The following is a 23,143-nucleotide window of genomic DNA, read 5'->3' as shown; positions in this document are numbered from 1 at the left end:
ATACGCTGTTGATGGGACGCTGAAACGTTGCTAAGTGACCGTGTGCTTGCATAGTTACCAGCGCGGCGGACTGTGTATACAGGAGAGGCTGACAAGACACATATTGCAAAGAGAAGAGCTTACTGCCAGCCGTGCATATACTTACCGGCAGCCATGAAGCGCAAATGTATCTGTGAAATATGCACATGCGGGTAAGAGCCAGTTTCATTATATATCAAAATGGTGGGCATGGAATTCGGCATTCGCTGCTGGTGTAAAAAATGAACCTCCCAACTATCCTTGCAGCTCCCACTGACTCCCAGGGATCTGTGAGGGGATCTACAAACATTTGTGATCACTTAGCTTAAAGGGGTAGTTCACTTTTAAATTAACTTTTAATATGACATAGACACTGATATTATGAGACACTTCACAATTGGTCCTCTTTTATTTTCACTGGTTTTTCCGCAATTTAGCTTTTTCTTCAGCAGCTCTCAATTTGGTATTTCAGCAGCTATCTGGTGCTAGGGTCTTATTTACCCTAGTAACCAGGCAGTGGTTTAAACAACACATGGGAATATGAATAGTTAAGGGGCCCGCATGGAAAGATAAGTAATAAAAAATTACAATAATAAAACTGTAGCCTCGCAGAGCAATACTTTTTGGCTGCCGGGGTCAGTGACCCCCATTTGAAAGTTGGAAAGAGGCAGAAGAGAAAATAAAATTATTCAAAAAAAAATAATAATTAGGAAGACCAATTGCAAAGCTGCTAGGAATCCAGTCAGAGCACAGCTGATTGCAGCAGAACAGGAGCTTACAGGAACAGGAGAAGATTTCCAGGACAGTGCAGAAACGGAGTGGGGATTTTTTTGTTTTACTTTTTTTAAGGTGCCAAGCAGGTTTGGGGGGCTTAGCCTCCCCTAGCCTTATTGAAAATCCACCTATGCTTACTGATTTTATCAGTTATAATCAGTGAACAGTGATGTCATTTGTGTATTATGATTTACTGTAAATTATAAGAAAAAATGTACTGCCTGTTCTAAGAGTTGAGGTTATTTGAAGTTGCCTTGAAGTTCCATAAAGTTTATATATATCCTTATATCTTACAAAAAGGATAACATTATGCCTTTATATTATACAGTACAGCTACGTAGATAGATAGGAGGCTAAGTACGCTCATTGGTTATATAATATTGTAAAAAAGCCCTGAGTATCACTTCTCACCTCTGGACATATTTGCACTGGGGCAGTAACCTATGGCAACCAAAACTGTTTATTTTTATTATTCTTCCTACAGCTGACTGAACAAAGCAAATAACTAATAACATATCACTGGTTACCGTCATTTTAATCTATAATAGTTCAGGACACAGAAGCTGCTGCTTTATTGAATATAGATACAAATACTGATATTTTGGTTACATGACACTGACAATAGCATAAACACTGTATCAGTTGGTTAAACCTTTATACTCACTAATTGGTTTTGTTAATGACCTTACAGTAATCCGACTTTTAATGGCTTTACGCTGAGGTTTATGACTAAAGAAATGACCTGGCAGGGTCAGTGGGGTCCTTTAAGTCATTTGTAGAAATATCAGTATTATTCAATATTAAACCATTTTCATTGGGTTTAGCAAACAACCCTCAACCTGCCTGCAAAGTGTTCATTTCTTTTTTTCTGCGCAAATGCACCATCTATAATATCATCCTGGGGTCCTAAAATTAGGACATAACCTGCCTGACGTAATTATTTTAGTAACATTAAGCAACCAGGAACTGTCAGGAAGGATTATCAGAAGGTTCTCAATTTTAAGTTTGTTGGCAGGTCCATGGTTTCCTCGGAACCAGACACCTTGAGGCGAAGCTAACAAGCAGCTTTTCAGTGTGAACCTCCAAACATAATCAAGCAGACAAATTGAAACAGGGATGTGGTATGCGAATGGTGTAATAGACATACAGTGGAAGCAGCAAGATTGGTGCAAGGAATGATTTAATCATTTAGTTATCTGATCCTATTGATATAGCAGGCAGGCAGAAGCCATAGTGTATTGTGCTGATATTTTAGGTGGCAGAGTCATGTTGTTGAGCTAAACACTTGCTGCTGTACTGGCTGTAAGGTATTCTGGCCATGATAAAAAGAGAAAATAAAAGTCTTGACCTAAACTTTGCTCACATACAGGATGCACAGAAAACATCAGTGCATCCTGTCCCCAGTGTTCCGTATGTGAGCTAAATGGATGTACATGCACGTGATCATGGGCAGGGAATGGGTGCGGCCAAAATTATAAATCCAGCGTTGTTTGTCTTCCTGTAGAAGAACTAAAGCCATCTGTAATCCATTCTGTAACTGTGTGCCTTTTTGCCCTGTTTAACTTGAATGGCCGCCCCCATGGCTACTCAGACCTTAGGTATATAAACTGTAGTTGTGTTTGTGAAATTTTTACCAGTACATAGTAACAGTGCATTATTTTTCAGTCAATTGAAAACAGTTTCATTTTTGTTGGTGTTACTGGTCATCTGCCATGGGGGCTCAATAAGAAGTAAGGCATGAGTAACTGTGTAAAATATAAGGTACTTTTATTCAGTTCATTACTACAGTGTAACCTATAAGTTATCACCTCCAAACAAATTATATTTTAATATCTCCTGATTTAGCAAGAAAACCCATTAAACATACAAATATATATATAAAGCTAAAAACATCAATTTATTACTACTATTTATTACTACCGTCTGGAGTTATGAACTTCTGTTTGGATCATCTGTTTGAAATAGCTGAAGAGCTTACTTTGTATCTTTGAAAAGGCCACTTTTACAAAAACTGCAAATGGAAAGAATGTATTCCTGATTAAGCACAGTCTGCATTCTCTGTCTCTGTACAGAGGGTCACAATTACATCTCACAATTAGTTCATATGCTGCTCTGTTATTTCAGCTAATAACTTACATTATAACTATAATATGAGATATTTAGGTGTGTTTTAACAATTCTTATCTGAGAAGCACTAGACGAGAATAGGGAATCAAGTGATACACTGGAAAAAACAAGTGTAGCTAGTTTGTTATTGTCTAACATATTTCATAGAACTTGACAAATGATGTGCAGGAATTTATTTCTTAAAGTCAATATTATCTCATCAGGAAGGTCCAGCTTTTCTTCTCACTCCTTTTTGAATGTTAAAAGGAATTCTTACAAGATACTTACAAGATATTACCTCCTTGGAGCTGCAGAGTGCCATTGAGCCCTATGGGAGACTTTCCTTGGGCCGGGTTGGAGCTGCAGAGTGCCATTGAGCCCTATGGGAGACTTTCCTTGGGCCGGGTTGGAGCTGCAGAGTGCCATTGAGCCCTATGGGAAGACTTTCCTTGGGCCAGGTTGGAACTGCAGAGTGCCATTGAGCCCTATGGGAGACTTTCCTTGGGCCAGGTTGGAGCTGCAGAGTGCCATTGAGCCCTATGGGAGACTTTCCTTGGGCCGGGTTGGAGCTGCAGAGTGCCATTGAGTCCTATGGGAGGCTTCCAAAATCATGCAAAGTCTGAAAGGTTTGCCCGCCGTTTACGAGCGCTCAATACGAAAAAGTTGCGACAATATACGAGCAAAACGTAACGGCTACGAAAAAGTCGTGACAATTCGAGCAAGTCGTAACGGCTACGAAAAAGTCGCGGCAATTGACGAAAAAGTCGTAACGGCGACGAAAAAAATCGCAAAAAATACGAAAAAGTCGCAAAATGTTCGTTTCCAATCCGAATTTTTCCCATTCGGATTCGTGGATTAGTAAATGTGCCCCTATGTCTTCCAATTATAACCTTAAGTTCTGAAACACATTGGTGGGACAGACCGAGGGTCATTTAAAATAATAATTTACTCACCAAGGCACAGTGTGCAAAGTGCAAATTCAGGTAAAAGTTACCATCTTTTTTACTCACAATGTAACATTTTCCCACATAATTCTAGTTTAATTGTGGGTTAGAGGTTACAATGCACCTGATGGAAATGCGAGTGATACTATTAAACTCACCATTTGCACATGTGCTTGCAAGAGAATAAAGGTGGCCATACATTGAAAGATCCACTCGTTTGGTGAGGTCTTCAAATAAGCAAGTCTTTCCCCAATATACCCACCTTGGGCATTATGCAGGCCATTGATGCTTTGTATTGTGCCATCCATCGAGGACTGAATTAATGCACACATCTGGTCTTCTCTCTGATGAGAAAATTACACCTGCCCAATTGATCTGAAAACCTTTGGTATATAATTGTGCTGATTCTTTAGGCACAAGTTTGGTGTATCAATTGACACAGACTGCAGTTAAGATAGTGGTAGCTTCAGGGTTCCCCTGCTTCAATAGCCACACTGTGCTCAGTTCACAAGAGGGGGCAGGGGGAGCAGTGAGCTGCTAGATGTGAGCCAATAATAAAATGTATGTTTTATTGAAAAAACCTTATAATAAGTAGAGAGATCCCCTTTAAGTAAATTGTATATTATCTATTTAATCAAAGTTGGGTTTACTCTTTTTGTGTCGCTAAACACTTTTCTTACAGACGCCACCGTTGTCCCCATAATCCTACACATATTACTGAGAAATCTGGAAAGCAATGTGTTCTTACTGAATACGTGGAAAAATACCCTCAGTACGATAATGTACAACCTCCAAAGAGTATGAAACCAAAGCAAGAATACAGTGGCGAGCATGGAAGAATGGAAGGCATAACTACATTTAAGTACAGTGTTTCATTATTTTCTGTGTGCAGAATTTCATTATTCAATATCACTAACATTTCTCAAGCATTTTTATACCTGTGTGAAGTATAGTATTACAGGAAACCATTGTCCTTTTACATGGTATATGTAACTAATCTTATAATTTGTGGGCAATTTGGTACATGATTATTAAATGAGTTTGATTTTGGGGTTATTTTGATATTACCTTGTTAAGTAACTTTTTTGCAGCCTTTATAAAAAACACAGCCTTTTGTTTGTATTGAAACATATGAACAATTTGAAAGAAATATTGTCATTAAGGTATGGTATAAAGGTATAATACCCCTCATTTCATACTCATATCAAGTGTAGCGGAAATGGAGTGTATAATACACAACATTAAAAAGGAATGGGCACTTTGGTGTAAACCAAACATGTATATTATATGTAACTACAGTTGTGTATTTCCACCGTAAAACTTTAGATTTATTTGTTTAGCCTTGCAATTCCACCTGTCCTGTACAAGTTGATCATAATAAGTAAGAAAATGAAGATTGTTGAAGAAATATAATTTAATGGTTCTTTGCTCAGCTGCAGCTCACCCTCTTATGTGGCGAGAGTCAGTGGAAACTTGGCATTAAGCCTATTACAATTATCTGCCATGCTGGAGAATGCCCTATACACAGGGAACACAGGAGCTGATAGTTCATTTTTTCTCTTCTGTCATTTTATAGGTCTGATTATGTCCCCTATGAAATACTTAATCGTCCTGTACGTGCACACGAAGAATATCAGCCTAAACCTGGTAGCATTGAGCTAGGAACCACTTACAACAGGGATTATAACCCACACAAGCTAGAACCTGTGGCACCTATACGTCCAGTGGATAAAGGACAGGCAAATCCTGGAAGGTTTGATACTAATCCTACATACAAAGGTAAGTTTAAAAAATGTACCGTTTCTCTCACAGATTCAGTGATTTTTTTTTCCTAAAAAAATCAGGCTTTCTAACATGTATCAGTTGTATCTTTTTTAGTGACTGAAATATGTTGGATTGCAATTAGAAAAATATGACATGGTCATTCCATGGTGTATGTTCTAATAAACTACACTGGATCAAAATGTACAGTAATCTTGAGACCAAAAATTGCTTTTATTGGTAGATATAATAATGCTTACCAAATACTTAGTAAAGGAAAGGCACCCATCCCAGGTCATAATAGAAAAGCCATATTATTGTAGTAACATACCAATAGGCAAGCTGTACACATTTCTTTCTTAGAGGTACTTAAAGGGATGTTCACCTTCAGACAATTTTTCTCTGTGAGAAAAAAACATATTTGTAAATTGTCTTTATTATTTAAAATGTTTTGTTTTGAAGCTACAGACCATACACGTTTTGGATAAGTGGTACTAAAATTCTCTCCGATCTGCTCTCTGCTCTCTCTGTAGGGGATTTTCTAGACCAGGGCTGGGCAGGCTGCCAAATAAAAAGAAATCCACTCTGAACTGGTTTTGCACCCCTGTTCTCTCTCTCATTTGTATATCTTTGATACCATGTTCTGCCAAGATTCAGCCAATCACATCAATGAAATGCAAATGGAGGAGAGTGAAGGCTTAGTAACCAGTTCAGTGTAGAGCAGAGGAGAGAGAGGTTTAGCAGATCCTGGTCTGTAGCTTCAAAACTACATATTTTAAATAATAAAGATAATTTACAAAAATGTTTTTTTCTAACCATGCCTGTATATGTTAGCCTAAGGAAGGTGGAACATTACTCTTTTCACTAGTATCCAGTATATGGTTTCTGTCCATATGAACAGCAGATTGTCTGTGCAACAACCATAATAATCAGATACATTCGCTATATATTTTCCCACCAAATTATATAAAGGTTGGCGTATGATGTGCCATAATTCTGAAGAGCTTGTTTAAAATATAACTAAACCCTAACAAAGAAGTAGGATAGAAATGCTGTACATTATGTTTTAGAGATCTGTACTAGCCCAGTGCAGCTATAGTACCTTCCCATATTGATTTATAAAGATACTTTGTGCTGCTGAGGAAACACAAAGTAACACATATGTTTTCCCTCCAGCTATTTCCATGAATGCTGGTGGGAAAGCATTTGCAGGAGATCAGTCATCTGCAGTAGAGCATATTTATACCAGTCAACTAATTTCAGCGTGTGCTGGTTGCCCCTATAGTTCTTAGGCTGGTGCAGTGAGATCAGTATATACAATATGGCATTTCTAGCCATATTCATTTTCAGGGTTTAGTTGTCATTAAAAAAGCACTAGTCTAGACATGGTAATTCAGCTCTCTGTAAAACTCAATCTCTGCCCACCCAATTCACTAATTGTGGGCACAGAAAATCCAAAGGTGCTTTGTCAGTTCAAGTGAAAGCCTATGGCTTTTCAACCTAGATTATGTGGAATACATGAGTAAAGGACTGTAAGATCTACAGTGGGCCAACTAAATGATAAGCTCCATATTACTGACTGTAACAAAGTGTACCACAAATGATTACAAGTACAAATCGATAGGTGGTAGTTTACCACCTACCAATAATGGTTTATCTAAGCAGACAATTCCTGCAAAAATGACCAATCAAAAAGAGGTTTATTAGGTTTATAGGGAGATGGTGGAATATAGCTGTAACTTTCTTCCTTTACTTATTCAAACAAGTAAGAGCCTATAAATTACTTTGTGGGATTTGAAGAAAGTACTGTACATATGTTTTTATCTAGCTTCAATTATATAGTAAAATGTGTCCAAGATGACAATCAAGTCGCCTTTATAAGCTGCTCTAGAATCCTTTTAGTTTTTTCCTAAATAGAGAAGGATTTTCTTTATGTAGTGAGTTTGGTTTGAAAGAAATGAGGCTGTCAAGTAAAAGATTAGCAATAAAAATGTAACAATTTTAAATGATTCTTCCAGATGATTTCAGACCATGGGAATTTCAGAAACGAGAACTTGCTAAACAAGAACGTGTTTACCAAGCACCAACAGAGAAATTTGGAAATTCAACTACTTTTCAGGATGACTTTTTTCCAAAACAGATAATGCCAAGAGAGAGCTTTAAGCCACTTGGTGTTGCAAAGAACAGGGACATTCCTTTTGAGGGAACAACAAGCCATCGCATATCTTATGTTCCTCATGAAGTAGAACCACGTTTTGTAAGACAAAAAGAAGAATATAAGCCAAGCAGCCAACCTTTTGAGGATCTCACAACCCATCGTCTAAATTTTAAGGGTGCAATTGGAGAGATAACTAAAAGCTGCAAACCTGAACATGGCAAAGTTGGAAGCAATGCTCAGTTTGAGGGTGCTACTGAATTCCGAGATAGTTTTCAGCCATGGTCAATCCCTGCACCGTATGTTCACAAATCCTATGAGTATGTGCCACCCAAATCCCATATGGAGTGTGATACAACAACTCATCTGGATTATGTTCCACATCAACTGAAGCTGGTTGCCCCTATCAGGCCAGTAACCCATGGACGAAGAAGCAATGTTCCTTTCCAAGGAAGTTCAACAATGAAGGATGATTTCAGAGCCTGGGAAGGAGGGCGGCAAGAAATGATTAAGAGAGATCATCTTATTCCAAAGCCTAGTGGGAAATTTGAAGGACTAACAACTTTCAAATCTCATTATCAACCCCATGAGATAAATCCAACCCAGAGCTTTAAGCCTTTAAACATGCCGCTCCGCACATCTGTGCCATTTGAAGGTGCAACAATGTATCGGTCTGAATATACACCCAAAAAGAGTGAGCTTTGCCCAGCAAATTACCCTTCACCTCCTGGTTACGTCTTTGAAAGTATTGATAACAGAGGCCATAAGATCTTTCGGAAGATTCTTACTCCAGAAATAAAAGCATTTACAAACCAAAACGGAAACACAATGGCAAAGGCAATCGCTGTTATGTCTTAACCACAATTGCCAGTAATCTTCCAGAGCATTGAGCAGCAAGCAGCAAAAGAATAAATGCTTACTAAGCACTTTGAATTGCTTTCAGATATTTCAGCTTCTGTTTAATCTGATTTATTTTTGTAGTTTATTTACTAAAAATGAGAAAAGCTACGCTATAACCAAAGTTTACATTATTATGCCCATAGACTAGCAACAACGAATCATAATTTCTCTTGATTTTAAACCTGGTGCCCATAGTGCAGAAGTAAATATAATCAATAGTATAAAATGAATAACCATACGTCTCATGAGAGACAAATGCAGTCAGCTCCCTCTGTCTGGGTTGATAGATCACTGAATTCAGATATGTATGGCACCTAAGAGCATTAATACTACTGCTAGTGGTCCTTTTGCACAATTTGAGAATTAATTTAAAAGACAGTATTCAGTATCCTCATCAGCAGTGCAATTGTCATTTTAGGCGCAGGTTTTGTTTGCTTTAGTGAAATAGTTTATAATTATATGGACTTGATTATTTGGGGAAATTATAAATGTTACACTTTTCTTCTAATCAGTGGTATAGCTATTATATTCTTTAAAAAGTGCTGTTTTTGATATTTTCAATTCTGATTTTTCTGTACAATGTACCTCAATTTGTTGATTACAATTAGTGGTACAGGTATAGGATCCCTTTTCCAGAAACCCGTTATCCAGGAAACTCCGAATAACGGAAAGGCTCCAATAGACTCCACTATAAGCAAATAATTCTAATTTTTAAAAATGATTCCCTTTTTCCCTTTAGAAATAAAACAGTACCTTATACTTGATCCCAACTAAGATATAAATAATCCTTATTGGATGCAAAACAATCCTGTTGGGTTTAATTAATGTTTTATTGATTTTTTAGTAGACTTAAGGTATGGAGATCCCTTATTCGGAATACCCTTGGTCCCGAGCATTCTGGATAACGGGCCCTATACCTGTATTGCTACTGCATTTTTATTTAAAAAAAAACCCTTATGATTTTTGTATACATTGTACTTAATCAATTTCACTAATAAAACTAAAACATAAATTGAGTGGCATGTTTTTGCATAAACCAGTATCTAAGACATACTCACATAAAGGAGAAAGCTCAGGGCAGTTTCAGCTGTACTTGGCATGGAAGATGTCAGGATCATGTGCTGGGAAAATGAGGACATGGAACATCAACCAACCAACCCAGAGTTATTCCTCTAACTTGCGCCAAACATAACATGGCTGTCACTGCAATGTTCTTAACTCAGCCCACAGAAATTAAATGACCACACAAAGAGTGGACAAAAAAATCTGCATTTTTAATCAAGGCTAAGTGTAAAAATTTGAGGTCATTAATAATTTTGACACAGTTAGTGTCTTGGGTGTCTTATTGACTCTCCCTTCTTTTCCAACACAGATGAACAGAATCAAAGAAGTATGAAAATATCTTTCCAGTTTTTAAAAGACCACCTGAGTAGTTGATTTATAGTTTTTTTATATTTGTATAAATACGGCAGAAGCCATGCACACAAGAATATGGAATATGTTGCCTGGGCAGTTCACACGTTCCGTATCTATACTCCTAAATGTCATAGGTGTAAATAACCTGGCTGTTATTTACTGAACTCTTGTTGCTGTGTCCAATGGCCTGGGATTTATAGAGACTTTTTTTTTTTTTTTAAAAAAGGGTAAGTACAGGTATGGAATCCCTTATCCGGAAACCCATTATCCAGAAAGTTCCAAATTACGGAAAGGTCATCTCCCATAGACTCCATTATAAGCAAATAATTCTAATTTTTAAAAAGATTTCCCTTTTCTCTGTAATGATAGAACAGTACCTTGTACTTGATCCCAACTAAGATATAATTAATCCTTATTGGAGGCAAAACAATCTTACTGGGTTTATTCAATATTTAAATGATTTTTAAAAAACGTAAGTTATGGAGATCCAAATTACGGAAAGATCCCGAGCATTCTGGATAACAGGTCCCATACCTGTACCTATTAATAAGTGGTGATTATCTTCTATACTGTAAAGTATGATGGCATTCCTTCTCTGAAAGTTTTATTTAAATGTAAGAATGAGAGCTTTATTGCTTGCTTCAACTAAGAACATGTTCCTTTAGCAAGGGCATACTACTTTATATGGCAAAAATGGGTATTAGGCTTGTCTGAAGATAATGTCTACAGTCAGTTAACCAGCAGGACAACTAACTGTCATGCCTAATAATGCAAATTTACTGCAACACTCCCATAGTATTAAACTCTAAAACTCCCTGGAACACAACCCTTACACCTTAAGGACTATTAATAAATTAAAAACACTAAGGGGCCTCTGATGAAGCACTTACAGCATAAATAATAGCACAAAATGTGTTAGGTTAAATACTGCACACTTTGCACCTAACAAGTCAGGAATCATTTTTTCTTGTTTCATAAAGTTTTTTAAATCATAAAATATTCCTTGGGGCACATTGACTACTTTTCTGGCTTGTACTCTGTATGATTTGACATCCAAGGCAAAGGGCATGGAAGGCTTAATGGCAGTGAGGTGAGCAATCCCGTGGCTTATGCTTGTCACAGTCAGCATGGTCTACCACCATAAAGTTTATTTTAGGGTATCAATTCGCTTTAAGAACTGTACTGTACCTGGGAGCATTAACTTAGTGGTTTAAAATGTACTCTTTTGTCATTGTGGTTGGGCAAAAAATGTGATTGATTTATGTTATTTATTTTAAAAATTAAGCAGAGCCATAAAGCATAGCTACAAACTTTCTTTAAAAGTGCCATTTAAGTGTGAAAAATGCAACTGGAATACATTATTTGAATATGATTAAATCAAGTTTCCATCGAACAGCAGTCTGTTACAAACAATATGGCTGGATATAATGGCAGACCAAGAGCAGTACAATGCTCTAAAGGTATCATGTTTTATATATCTGTAGTAAATGTCAAATAAACTTATCACTATAAATATACCATGACATGGATGATTGAGAACGTTCACAGACATATCATGTATGATGCCTAAGTCTGTACATAGACAGCCCTGCCTTAGTAGTACTTAAAAAGGTGTGCAACACACTACACCTCTGATGTTGTATTGCTTTTATACAGTGAAATAATAAAGCGGCCTAAGCATCTGTATGCCACTTAACCTGCCTCTGATTTATACAAGAAAAAATGTTCACCTGCATTTCCAGGAGACTTTTCTGGGACTTACTTAGGAAATATAGCAACAATATGTCTCAAAGTCTCAAAGTCCTTAACACCAATGAGATATCAGTGAAACTATACAAAGTTATGGTTATATTCACCCAACTGTAATAAGTAAAGCTGAATTACAGGGCTTCAAGGACAAGTAACACAGCTCTGTTAGATGATGTCAGAGTAAGAGGGCAGATCAGCTTTTACAGTACCTGTGCCAGCTATAGCATAGATCTGTGACCAGCAATGCAGACAGAAACACTCAGGGTTCCTTGATTACATAGCTATGTGCTAAAGAAGCTCTGCCTAAAGAATTAATAATTGAGGAAATGAAGACATCCTGTAAGATGCCTATTTCTGTACTTCTTGGATCCATCTAACTTCCCGACATGGTCCATAAAATTCAGAGGGAGCATTATTGGGGAATGATCAGAGCAAGGAACCAAGGAACTGAAAGAACACATATTGCACCAGACCCCTCCTGAAGTTCTACTTGAATCTCTTGATCCTCCCTTCTCATAGCTGTGTCTAAAATGGCAGCACTAGGTGAGGAGCGATTCAAGAAATACAAAATCCATTTTCGAGTAACGCAAGTATATTTTATTGACAAAATACAGTAATTGTGTTGTTGAAAGATAGAAACATTTTGATTACTGCTTATGATAAGAATAATAAGCTTAATGGGAATGTCAAATTCATTTTTAGAAGAACAGATTCCAGCATTTATGCTTCCACATTGCATGCATACTTAACCAAAGACACATTTGTCGTAGCAACAAAAAGTGCTCAAAATTGGCATATGTGAACTTTAAATACGAGGAGGGGAAACCAATGACGCAATCTAGTAATAAGAAAATATATGTCCCAAAATCTTTATTACACACTGTACAGAACAAAATATTGCACTTAAATCAGACCATAAATATGTACAAATGTAATTTACAAACTTTATCTTTTAATTTATAAATCTCTAACAATCAAGACCCATCAATGATTTAAAAGACTGGAGTATTTGTATACAGTAGTTTTTGTCTAACGTTCAGTGATGCAAGCCGTATGAAAAGCAGACTGTTTAACAAGTGGTTAGATAGCCAAGGCACGGCAACCAAGATGAATACCTGCAGCTAGGTAAAAATTTAGCTGCAAACCTCGTTCTAATTATTTGATTATCGTTTCAGAATATTTATTAATCATTGGCTTAGTCATTAATATTTGCAGACCCAGACCCAGATATCCAGATTTGCAGATCTAGTACCCACAATTAGGCCTCTCCTGCTGTCATATTTGTGCCCTGTAATTTGGGGTTCAAGCTAGAAGTGCATCCACAACACATGTTGAAGGCACTCAACAAAACACTAGGTACAGATTCAATGGAAAACTATATCTAAAACACCTCAGTATTATATAAAGCACCAAACAGTAACAGAAGTTAAATAAATCTATTTCACAAATAATGTTGTTATCGTTTCTATGTTATCATATTTCAATAATTTGCCCCCCGCCCCACAGAAACCTTCATTTTGGGGGGATATGCAACATGCTATGGATTTCTTTGCAGTAGAACAAAAATGTTGAGTTAAGGAGTGTGCTACTAAACGAATTCTTATCTCAAAAGCTATAAGTAAAATTTCTGAAAACAGATTTAGTACTGTAACTGTGACTACAGTTTGCATTTTCAGAACTAAGACAACTCCATATAGCTTCTAGATATAAATTCTATGTCAGCGCTAGAATCCTTTAACGTTCCGTTACAGCCACAAAGCACCAAACAGGCTCACTTTATCAATTAACAGCACCTCTTATATAGTTAAGAAGCCTTTATTTTTCCATGTTCATGAGGTGCTCTTCATCGATGCAGTGAGTCCATATAGCTTCTAGTACAGGTGTAAGAGAGCTGGACTGCATGGATTGTGCCGGTTGTGTATAAATTGTTTCTGTTTCTACCCTGTTGTATGTGCTTATGGTTCTACCTTTATATCACAAGGTTATCTTCTTTGGAACGCAAAGTTTGGGTCACATTGACAAACTCATGTAAGTAACAGTCATTCAGTAACCACAAAGGTTTGGGCAAGCCTTATTGCCAGACCAGTGAAAGCTCATACACCCCGTCTGATAAACAAACCTATTCCCATTTTGCAGAAAAATATGAGTGAAATAATTTTAAAACATAGCAAAAATGTGTTCAGATGGCATTGTTTTGGATTTTGCTCAGCTAAACTCTCACTTTGAAAGCAATGCAGGTATTCTCCATCTGGATGTTGGAGTTTTTGCATTCTTGGTTTACATGCAAACCTGAGGTTACATGAGGATGAAATCTAAACATCTATAGTATAAACCAGGGCTGTCCAACTGGAAGCCAATGGGCTGGAAATGACCCTCCTAAGGATTTTTATGCCCCCCCCCCAGTCTGCTTAAAGGCTCCACATTTTGAGATATCATCATTTGAATTTAATCTGACCCTCAGTCATGCTACATGTGCCCAATACATGTGACATGTTGGACAGCACTCCTCTTAACAATCTCACTGTACCTGAAACTCGATTCTGTGCTTACCAGGACTGCACTAATAGTGAAGGATATATTGGAGTCTTCCTGTGGGCAAATAAATGGCTGCATGTTGTATTAGCCTGGAAACCACTTGAGTGACAACATGCGGAATGGCCCAATGTGCTATTGCCCTTAGTATTTTTTTTCATGGATCTTTGTTTTTAAGATCTGCTGATCCCATGTAGTATGATTAGATCTGCAATGATATTCCATTAATGTAGTAAACGGGGTAAGAACTTTCACACTCTCATTTTCAGCCTCATCAAGAAATGAACATAAAGAGCAGTAATCAGCATGGCTTTATGAAGGACAGGTCATGTCAGACCAATTTAATTGCTTTTTATGATGAGGTAAGTAAGAAGCTGGACAGTGGGGATGCAGTAGATATAATCTATTTGGATTTTGCCAAAGCATTTGATACCGTTCCCCACAAACGACTGCTTTCTAAGCTAAGGTCTATTGGTCTTAGTGAAGTCGTTTGCACATGAATAGAAAACTGGCTACAGGATCGGGTACAGAGGGTGATTGTTAATGGTACATTCTCTACTTGGAGTAAGGTTCTCAGTGGGGTCCCTCAGGGTTCTGTACTGGGTCCACTTTTGTTTAATTTGTTCATAAATGACTTAGGGGAGGGTATTATGAGTAATGTATCAGTGTTTGCAGATGACACAAAACTCTGCAGACCAGTCAATTCTATCCAGGATGTGACATCCTTGCAGCAGGATCTTGACCAACTGGCAATCTGGGCAGCTAAGTGGCAGATGAGATTTAATGTGGATAAATGTAAGGTCATGCACCTGGGATGTAAAAATATGCAAGCCCCGTATACCCTTAATGGGACTGCACTAGGCAAATCCATAATGGAGAAGGACCTTGGAGTCCTTGTAGATAATAAACTTGGCTGTAGCAAGCAATGCCAGGCAGCAGCTGCAAGGGCAAACAAGGTTTTGAGCTGTATTAAAAGGGGTATAGATTCACGGGAGGAGGGGCTTATTCTTCCCCTTTACAGAGCGCTGGTAAGGCCCCATCTAGAATATGCTGTTTAGTTTTGGTCTCCAGTGCTCAAACGGGACATTATTGAGTTAGAGAGGGTCCAGAGAAGGGCAACTAAGCTGGTAAAGGGTATGGAAAGTCTCAGTTATGAAGAAAGACTGGCCAAGTTGGGTCTGTTTACACTGGAGAAGAGGCGCTTAAGAGGTGACATGATAACTATGTATAAATATATAAGGGGATCATATAATAACCTCTCTAATGCTTTATTTACCAGTAGGTCCTTCCAACGGACACAAGGGCACCCACTTCGTTTAGAAGAAGGGAGGTTCCATTTAAACATTCGGAAAGGATTTTTTACAGTGAGAGCTGTGAAGTTCTGGAATTCCCTCCCCGAATCAGTCGTGCTGGCTGATACATTATATAACTTTAAGAAGGGGCTGGATGGATTCTTAGCAAGTGAGGGAATACAGGGTTATGGGAGATAGCTCTTAGTACTAGTTGATCCAGGGACTGGTCCGATTGCCATCTTGGAGTCAGGAAGGAATTTTTTCCCCTCTGCGGCAAATTAGAGAGGCTTCAGATGGGTTTTTTTGCCTTCCTCTGGATCAACTAGTAGTTAGGCAGGTTATATATAGGCATTATGGTTGAACTTGATGGACGTATGTCTTTTTTCAACCCAACTTACTATGTTACTATGTTACTATGTAAGAGCACAGATGTTTATACAGATAAGGCACGGGCAACCAGTTATAGGACAGATTGTGATTGTTCTTCTTAAAATTACCTTTGATAATTTCTTTACTGGGGGCATAAACATTCACTAGGATTAATAATAATTAATTACTGACTGCATGTCTATTGCAATGAAAAAATGCCACAAGTTTTGTGTCTCGTACAGCTGAAGGCTTTAACAAGGCATCTCCTGATTTGAAATAAGGCATGAATATTATGAAAAACTGTTCTTAATAACCCAGATTATGTTTTTTTCCTATAACCTTAAGTCAGTGTTGTCCCTCAGCAATGACAGGTTTACTTTAGTTGGGAAAACAAACTATATGTCCCATAGCAACATATTACAGAAAGTAGAAAAAAAATCAGATTTTTGTTTCCAACACTTGGACATGGAGGTGGCAGCCAACATGCAGAGTAAGCACTCTGGCAACAAGCGACCCAAAGGCAAATATTCACATTTACCAAGCAGTTTCTTCCATTCAAACTTTATGTGGTTGTGAAACACATATTTCTGGCCCATTATATGCTTGGTATAACAAAATTATCTTTAAAAAAAGTTGTGTGCGCAGAGTGGGCTTGGTTATTAACTTACAGTATTAGTGCACAGAAATAATTTTACATGGGCCCTGTTATATGTTTTGTGCACTGGTGTCAGCGCTTGTGTGTACGTACGAGTACACAGCTTACAGGGAAGAGTACTTGCGAGCAAAATGTTATTTTAGATTTCAAGGGGGAGGGTCCTCAAATAGAATTGAGACTAAATTATTTTTTATTTTAAAGCTTTTTATCCTGATGCACTGATGCTCTTCTTGGTATTTATTTTTTATTTTCTCCATAAGTTTTGCATAGTTCCAAATTACAGTGCTGAGCTATAAAAGGTAGCAATATTTCCAAGTATGCATGTATGACATTTGTAAGGCATCAGACTGCAGATTTCATATTTACTGGAATATATCTGCCGCTGCATGGTTTGTTGAACTCACCGAATCCATCATATACTGCACAGATACACAGTTTATTACACGCATAGGCTCAAATCAAACCCACTGCCCTGCTTGTTGGGATGTGATGTGTTTGCAGGGAGAGCCCCCGCTGGCTATGCAGAAGTGGAGTAAGTAGTACATGAATCCCCCATGTACAAGCATCTGTTAAATGGATTGACTCTATTAGAATATATTTCTTTGTACAGATTAATAACAATAATAATAATAAAAGTAAGCTTCTCTCCATCAAAGTAACTTTTGATGTTGCGTCATTAAATTGCATTCATCTATTTGTGTATGCTATTCATAAGAAACGCTACTGTCTCACCAGTGATTCTATCCAGTGAACATTCTGCCATTTCACAAATAATTCTGTTTCTGCCAGAATTTCACTTCTTCACCAGTGATTCTACTTAGTTAAAATGTCACCATTCCAATTCCTACCCCCTATTTCACCAATGAATTTTAGATTCCATCATTCCATTAGCTAGATAAAGTGAGTGCAACACTTACTAACTCTATTGTGTCAATTTTATGACAGGCATGGAGGTGATTCTTCTGTACATCTGTGCTTATCTTGTGGGTTATAAGTGAGCAAAAAATGGACATGGCCAGTTTACTACCTACTTTCTCCAGTGGTTGTTTGGACTCCATACAATACTTTGGCAAGACTTTTATCTGATAGGCTGAGTTAGGTGGTCCAACCAGCCTGCTATCCACATCCACATAATTCCCACAGTGCCACTGGCTCTTACCCATATTAGCATATATCTAATTAAATGGGATGCTCAGAAGTAATGATACAGTTAGTGGGCAATAAAGTTAAGAGCCACTGGTGGTCTCATTAGAACTGGAGAAAGATGAAAGCAGGATTTCTAACTCCTCCTTAAAAAGCTTGATGTTTGGAGTAGAGAAATAATCACTTTTACATTAGCCCCAACATTCTTAAGATCATGTCTGTCAAAAGTCTCAAATTAAACACTTCATGGACATCCATATAATACAACATCCAGGAAATAAAATACTATTTGGGTCCTGCCAATGGACAGGAGGACAGATGATCATCTCTTATAGACACCACTGAATATTGCCAATTCCTACTAATTCAAGTTCTGTGTATAGGGGTTATTCTGCAAATTAGGACAGGTAACCGCCTCTCCAGATGTTTCCTATTTTACTTCCCCGACATCCTGAGCCAGCCGCAGGTGAAGTGTAGCAACAGCCAGAGACCTAAGCTACTCCACTACACCAACAGCGCAGTTAACCATGCAACCTTGTGACGATCAGATACTACACTAATGTCAGACATACTGACACCTAATAATAAGTGGGTTAGTCACAAAGAAGGCTTCATAAAATGTGCTTTCATTCTTAGTGTTCAGAGGTCCCTACTGAATTGGTACCAAAGGATTAACTAGGCTATAGATACTGCGGGTCTGGATCTCTTTGGTGCCAAAGGGGCTAAAAACTTTGCTATGTACAGACTTTTTACAAATTGGTGGGATTTCTTCGTATCTCTCTTCAGTTTTGGTTTGTTTGTTTCAGAAGAAGTTATGCTCCGTTACACGATTCACAACACCTTTGTTTGTAGAGATCTATGTGGCATAACTTAAGGTGTTTTACAAATGTACAGTAGTGAGTTGTGTCCTTGCATTCTCCCTCTGAAAAATAAAAGATCCCATTAAATTGGAAAGCAGATAAGACACAGCAAGTTGTATAACATAATACCAAATTGTGTGAATGCTGTCTTGCTCTGCACTGGCAGTTCTACCCCTCTGTAATGTTAGCGTGTCAGTGACTGAAATAGCCAAACATTTGCATACTTCCGCAGGATGTGGCCTTGCAGTGCTGCCAAGTTGTTGGCCTCCGTTTCCACACACAGTACTGGTCAGCCACCGCTTTGCTGTTCTTCTTGTGCATACAGTCTACCTTCCGAGACTGGAAACCATTCCCGCACGCCGCAGTACAGGGTCTCCAGGGACCTGTCCTCCAGTACACATCACACATTTCAGACGGACATGTTTTTCTGGCTGCTAGCCTAAATGCAAAGGAGAAAACAATATATTTTTCTTTGTACTTGAAAATTCCATCATCACAACATCATACAGTCTCTATCCATCTTAAATATTCAGTTTGTTTAAGATGTTGCAGTCTTTGGGCCTTTTGGGGTGTAAGTGGGCATGGGCAGGCCCGGATTCTCCCCACTGCTCCGTATGCAAGTTAAATGGACGCGGACTTGCATACGTGCGGTGGAGGGAGAGGGTTGGGGGGCATTGGGGAATGAGGGTGGCCTTGGGCACTGTGTTAGCAAATTCGGCCAGGGGCAGGGGGTGAGCTGATGGGGAGCCAGGCCAAGTAGAATTGAGATGCCAGGATAACCAGTGGAAGGGAACTGGGTAATCTTGATATGTACTAAGGTGTAAATCAAGACCCTAAGGGGGCATTTACTTAGGTTTGCATTTTTTTTCATGATTCGTATTTTTTGGTGCCAAAATACAATCTTGTTGTGAAAAAAAACACCTATTACCATTTATTAGGTGACAAAACTGCAAAAAATCCAAAAGAAAAAATTTGTCATCTTAAAGCTGTCACGGTCATGTAGAAGTCAATGGCAGGTGTCCTTTACACACCCGCAAGATCTTTTTTTGTTCCAAAAAGCTCTAAAACCACAAAAATCCGAATGTTGATAAATCTGCACCCTAATTTTGTTAGCCATGTTAGCATATATCTGATTAAATCTGGTGCCCAGTGGATCATCACGATAGGGTTCCCATTTTAGATTTAAATTCCCTTTACACAATGATCCTAACTAATTCATAATTGTTATTAGGACACATGGACATAATTTGGTGATGGCCAACAAGCAGCACCCTTATGATGAGCTGTATCATCCATGCCAGGGGCCCTCCAATACATATTTGTCTGCTGCCTGCAAAGATTTCATGACTGGGGAATGCCTGTCTGCTTGCACATAGTGTAAAATATTTCACTTCAGAGACAGAAGTATGGGTTAGCAGATGAGAGATGTGCCTAGGGCACAGTGCTTGGGAAAGGGATGCTAGGCAAGGACCGCTTCTGCACGCTTATCCCCCTTCCAGCCCTATGCATGATGTATTTTATTTATTGTGCATAGGTGATGTCAGTGTCATGGCCTTGTATGCTATTATCATGTATCTACTTGTACCTTGATTTAATGTGGATGATTCAGTGCCATGTGTTACAGGATATACAGAGTTAAATTATTCTGTAATTTGGATAGTAACCTTATTATAGCCCCTAAAGGCCCATAGATTCTTTCGGCTGAACCTAAAGCTGGCCATACTTATCCTGAAACCTAGTTTTGTACGATTTTCAGACTATGCGTGGGCTAAGAATTATTGTCCCAATACATTTCGTACCATGGCAATCGGACAGGTTTGAAAATTTCGGTCAGATAACAATAAAATCTGCGCATGTACTGTGTATCAGATGATATCCTGGGGGGACCTACAATGGAAGTCATTTTCATACGATTGGTGTCTGCCAACGATTTCATGTTCAGAACATCCTCCGATTTGTATTTTAAGGGCTTTATCAGACAAAGGGATAAAATGGCATCCTCTTTCTGAGGGGAGGGGTGAAGAAAGTCAGCAGATTATTTAGGAAGTATTTTCTAAGTAGTTGTATCTGTGTAGTTTTTGGGAGACTTAGGAAGAGGAAGCATGAAGCAGAATGAGTCATGATGCCCATGGGGATTTCAGACCCCTTTAAAGGAGAGGAATGATCTTTCTCAAATGAAGGGAGACCCAGAGACCAACATTCCTCCCACTAAGGGATCTTATGGAACTATCAGCCCCATTGGATCTGTGCAACCTGGAGAAAGAATAACATGAAGGACTGCAGTATACCAGCTTAGCTGTGGCTTGACTACAAATGGACTGTCTGTGCGTCACTCTGGGTGAATCCTGCCAGTTGGTGACAATAACTCCTTTGAACATATGGCTTTAAATGGCACCAATAACTTGTGCTACTTATCAATTAAAATGACTAGAACTAGGACATTGTGTCCTCACTGACACAAAATAAAATGTACAACCCTTTTGAGTGGCCAGAGAGCACACATCAGGCCTCTGAAAGTACACTAAACTAGTAAATACTGCTTGCTGACTGTCTGGTATGGCTTGTTGGCACTGGGTAAAACTATATAAAACCCCTATTGTATTTGTTATGTGTGAATCTAAGGTCTCCAAATATAGCTCTCATTGTACAAATAGTGTAACTCCCATAACATTAAATGGTTTTATTGAACTTAATGATTTCATAACATACTGTACAACAAAGGGTTCTGTAGTGACCAATATTGGGACGTTATTATAGAAATGTACAAGTGGCCATGATACAGCCAAAATGGCAAAGTGCCTATAGATATTCTGCTACCATGAAACAAATACCTCTTTTTCCTGTCACATGAAGCTTCTGGCAAAGTAGTGCCATTATGGTGCTGGCACAACACTTGGCGATGCTGCAAACCCATTCCTTGTCCAATGCACTGATTCAAGCACTAAAAGAAAATATATTTGTATATGTTAGAACTTGCATACCTGAACAGACTAAATTCATTCCTTCAGAAAAAGTATAAGGGGACTCAGTGTGCATGGCTTATTCACCACTGAGCCCAGGAACTAAACAGCACCTTACAGGGATACACATTTAATAGTAGCTCTGTAACAGTCACAGTAAGTGTACCTGGATAGGGAAAGTATCACGGTTCCTGTGTATAGCAGGATAAACAGATCTGGCCATGTATTATACATTATAAAGGTCTCACTGGTGAGGTGAACCACCCATGAATTGTGTTTGTTATTTTGTTTATAAAATGGTTAAAGGGACATATGCAGTTTAGTTCTGAAGAGCACCAACCAACCATAAGTATACAAACACTGCCAAGTACTAACCCTTTGTCTGCCCCTTGCCCCAACTTTAGCCTGCATATAGACTTTATAGACATCCAGGTCTCAACTACAGTACAGTGGCTTCTACCCTTTCTTTATTTCCATCCAGCGGTACCTGGAAATGTGCTGCTTATAGGGGTCATGCCTGACCCTGTGAGCCATGGGAAGAGCCAGGACACAGAGCTTCATTCCCAACACTGCTCTAGCAGAGCCTGTTCACAGTTCCCATACTAGCTCTAAAGCTAGCACTAGTTTTATATCTACATAACACTGGGCTGACAGGGACCAGCAGCTTGTTAGTCTGTCTCTATGCGCAAACCAGATGGCTGAAATCATTTGGCCAGAGGGTCATATAATGGCAGAAAGCTGGCATACTTCTTATAACTCCCCCACTATGCATATATGCAGTACAAAGGGGAAAATAATATGTTTAGCATAAGCTTTCTGCTAGCTAGGTCTTTATTTGATTTAATCTGGATTTGGTGTTGCTATCCATTTACAAAGGAACTGTATAGCAATGGATAGCAGTTAAACACAATAATCTTAAGAATGATGAACATTATAGCAATGTTTATTTTTTGCATATTTGCAGTATGTAGCCGAAAGAGAATCACAAATATGCATGCCAGGGTATGAAAGTAATCAGCCTGCCGGTGAGTGATAGGTATGTGGTGCTGGCTAAGGATATATTTCTAGAATCAAACACAATAATAAAGGGAACTTTAGAAAGAAGCTTTTTTTCCAGAAATAAGCTTTTTGAGCATTGTAGAATGCAATTAAACAATATACTGAGGATATGCCTCAGATCCAAGCTTTCTTCTCAGTTTATTAGCTGATAGCATGGGTATAAGCAAGTGTACAGATACAGGGGTGGTTGCATGCAGATTGCACAGATTTCCTTTCTTGGGATTGAGGTGGTGATAAAATGTATGGGCCAATTGTAGGGCTTATTTACAAGCACAGGTGCAACTCACAAAGAGCTAGAATGGATGTAAAATTGAAAGCACATTGACACTATTTACAGAGCTTGTGCCCATAGTTACACTCCTGGCAACCTGTACCAATGCATATGATTGGCCACTTTGACTTATTTTAGCAATGCCACCTAACCACTGATTCATAGCAAAGTTATCTGAG

The 23,143-nt window shown here is 38.4% G+C and overlaps 2 protein-coding genes across 5 annotated transcripts in view; one reads left to right on the top strand and one right to left on the bottom strand.

Moving 5' to 3' along the window:
• The first annotated feature begins 47 nt into the window (after positions 1 to 47).
• saxo2 (stabilizer of axonemal microtubules 2) lies at positions 48 to 9,670 on the top strand. Of its 2 annotated transcripts, NM_213717.1 has the most exon segments (4): positions 91 to 191; positions 4,525 to 4,704; positions 5,419 to 5,621; positions 7,622 to 9,670. In NM_213717.1, coding segments are annotated over 4 exon segments (1,416 nt in total). In that variant the 5' UTR covers positions 91 to 153; the 3' UTR covers positions 8,617 to 9,670.
• An 8,749-nt stretch (positions 9,671 to 18,419) lies between these two features.
• adamtsl3 (ADAMTS like 3) overlaps positions 18,420 to 23,143 on the bottom strand; it is a 283,620-nt gene continuing 278,896 nt past the window's right edge. For all 3 annotated transcript variants that reach the window (XM_031899211.1, XM_031899210.1, XM_012959518.3), the window contains 3 exons: positions 21,506 to 21,615; positions 18,899 to 19,113; positions 18,420 to 18,736 (listed from right to left, as the gene is read on the bottom strand). In XM_031899211.1, coding sequence (XP_031755071.1) covers positions 18,627 to 18,736; positions 18,899 to 19,113; positions 21,506 to 21,615 — 435 coding nt within the window. In that variant the 3' untranslated portion in view covers positions 18,420 to 18,626. The remainder of the gene's footprint in view (positions 18,737 to 18,898; positions 19,114 to 21,505; positions 21,616 to 23,143) is intronic.

The sequence above is a fragment of the Xenopus tropicalis genome, chromosome 3, assembly GCF_000004195.4.
Source record: "Xenopus tropicalis strain Nigerian chromosome 3, UCB_Xtro_10.0, whole genome shotgun sequence".
Classification (NCBI taxonomy): domain Eukaryota; kingdom Metazoa; phylum Chordata; class Amphibia; order Anura; family Pipidae; genus Xenopus; species Xenopus tropicalis.
This window is presented reverse-complemented; position numbering and strand designations above follow the sequence as displayed.

Bases quoted from the DNA above. Each gene is read 5' to 3' on its own strand.
- saxo2 (XM_012958787.3), top strand. From the start codon at position 154: ATGAAGCGCAAATGTATCTGTGAAATATGCACATGCGG. The intron at 192-5,418 runs GTAAGAGCCAGT...GTCATTTTATAG, and splicing joins TGTGAAATATGCACATGCGG to GTCTGATTATGTCCCCTATG. The intron at 5,622-7,621 runs GTAAGTTTAAAA...TGATTCTTCCAG, and splicing joins TACTAATCCTACATACAAAG to ATGATTTCAGACCATGGGAA.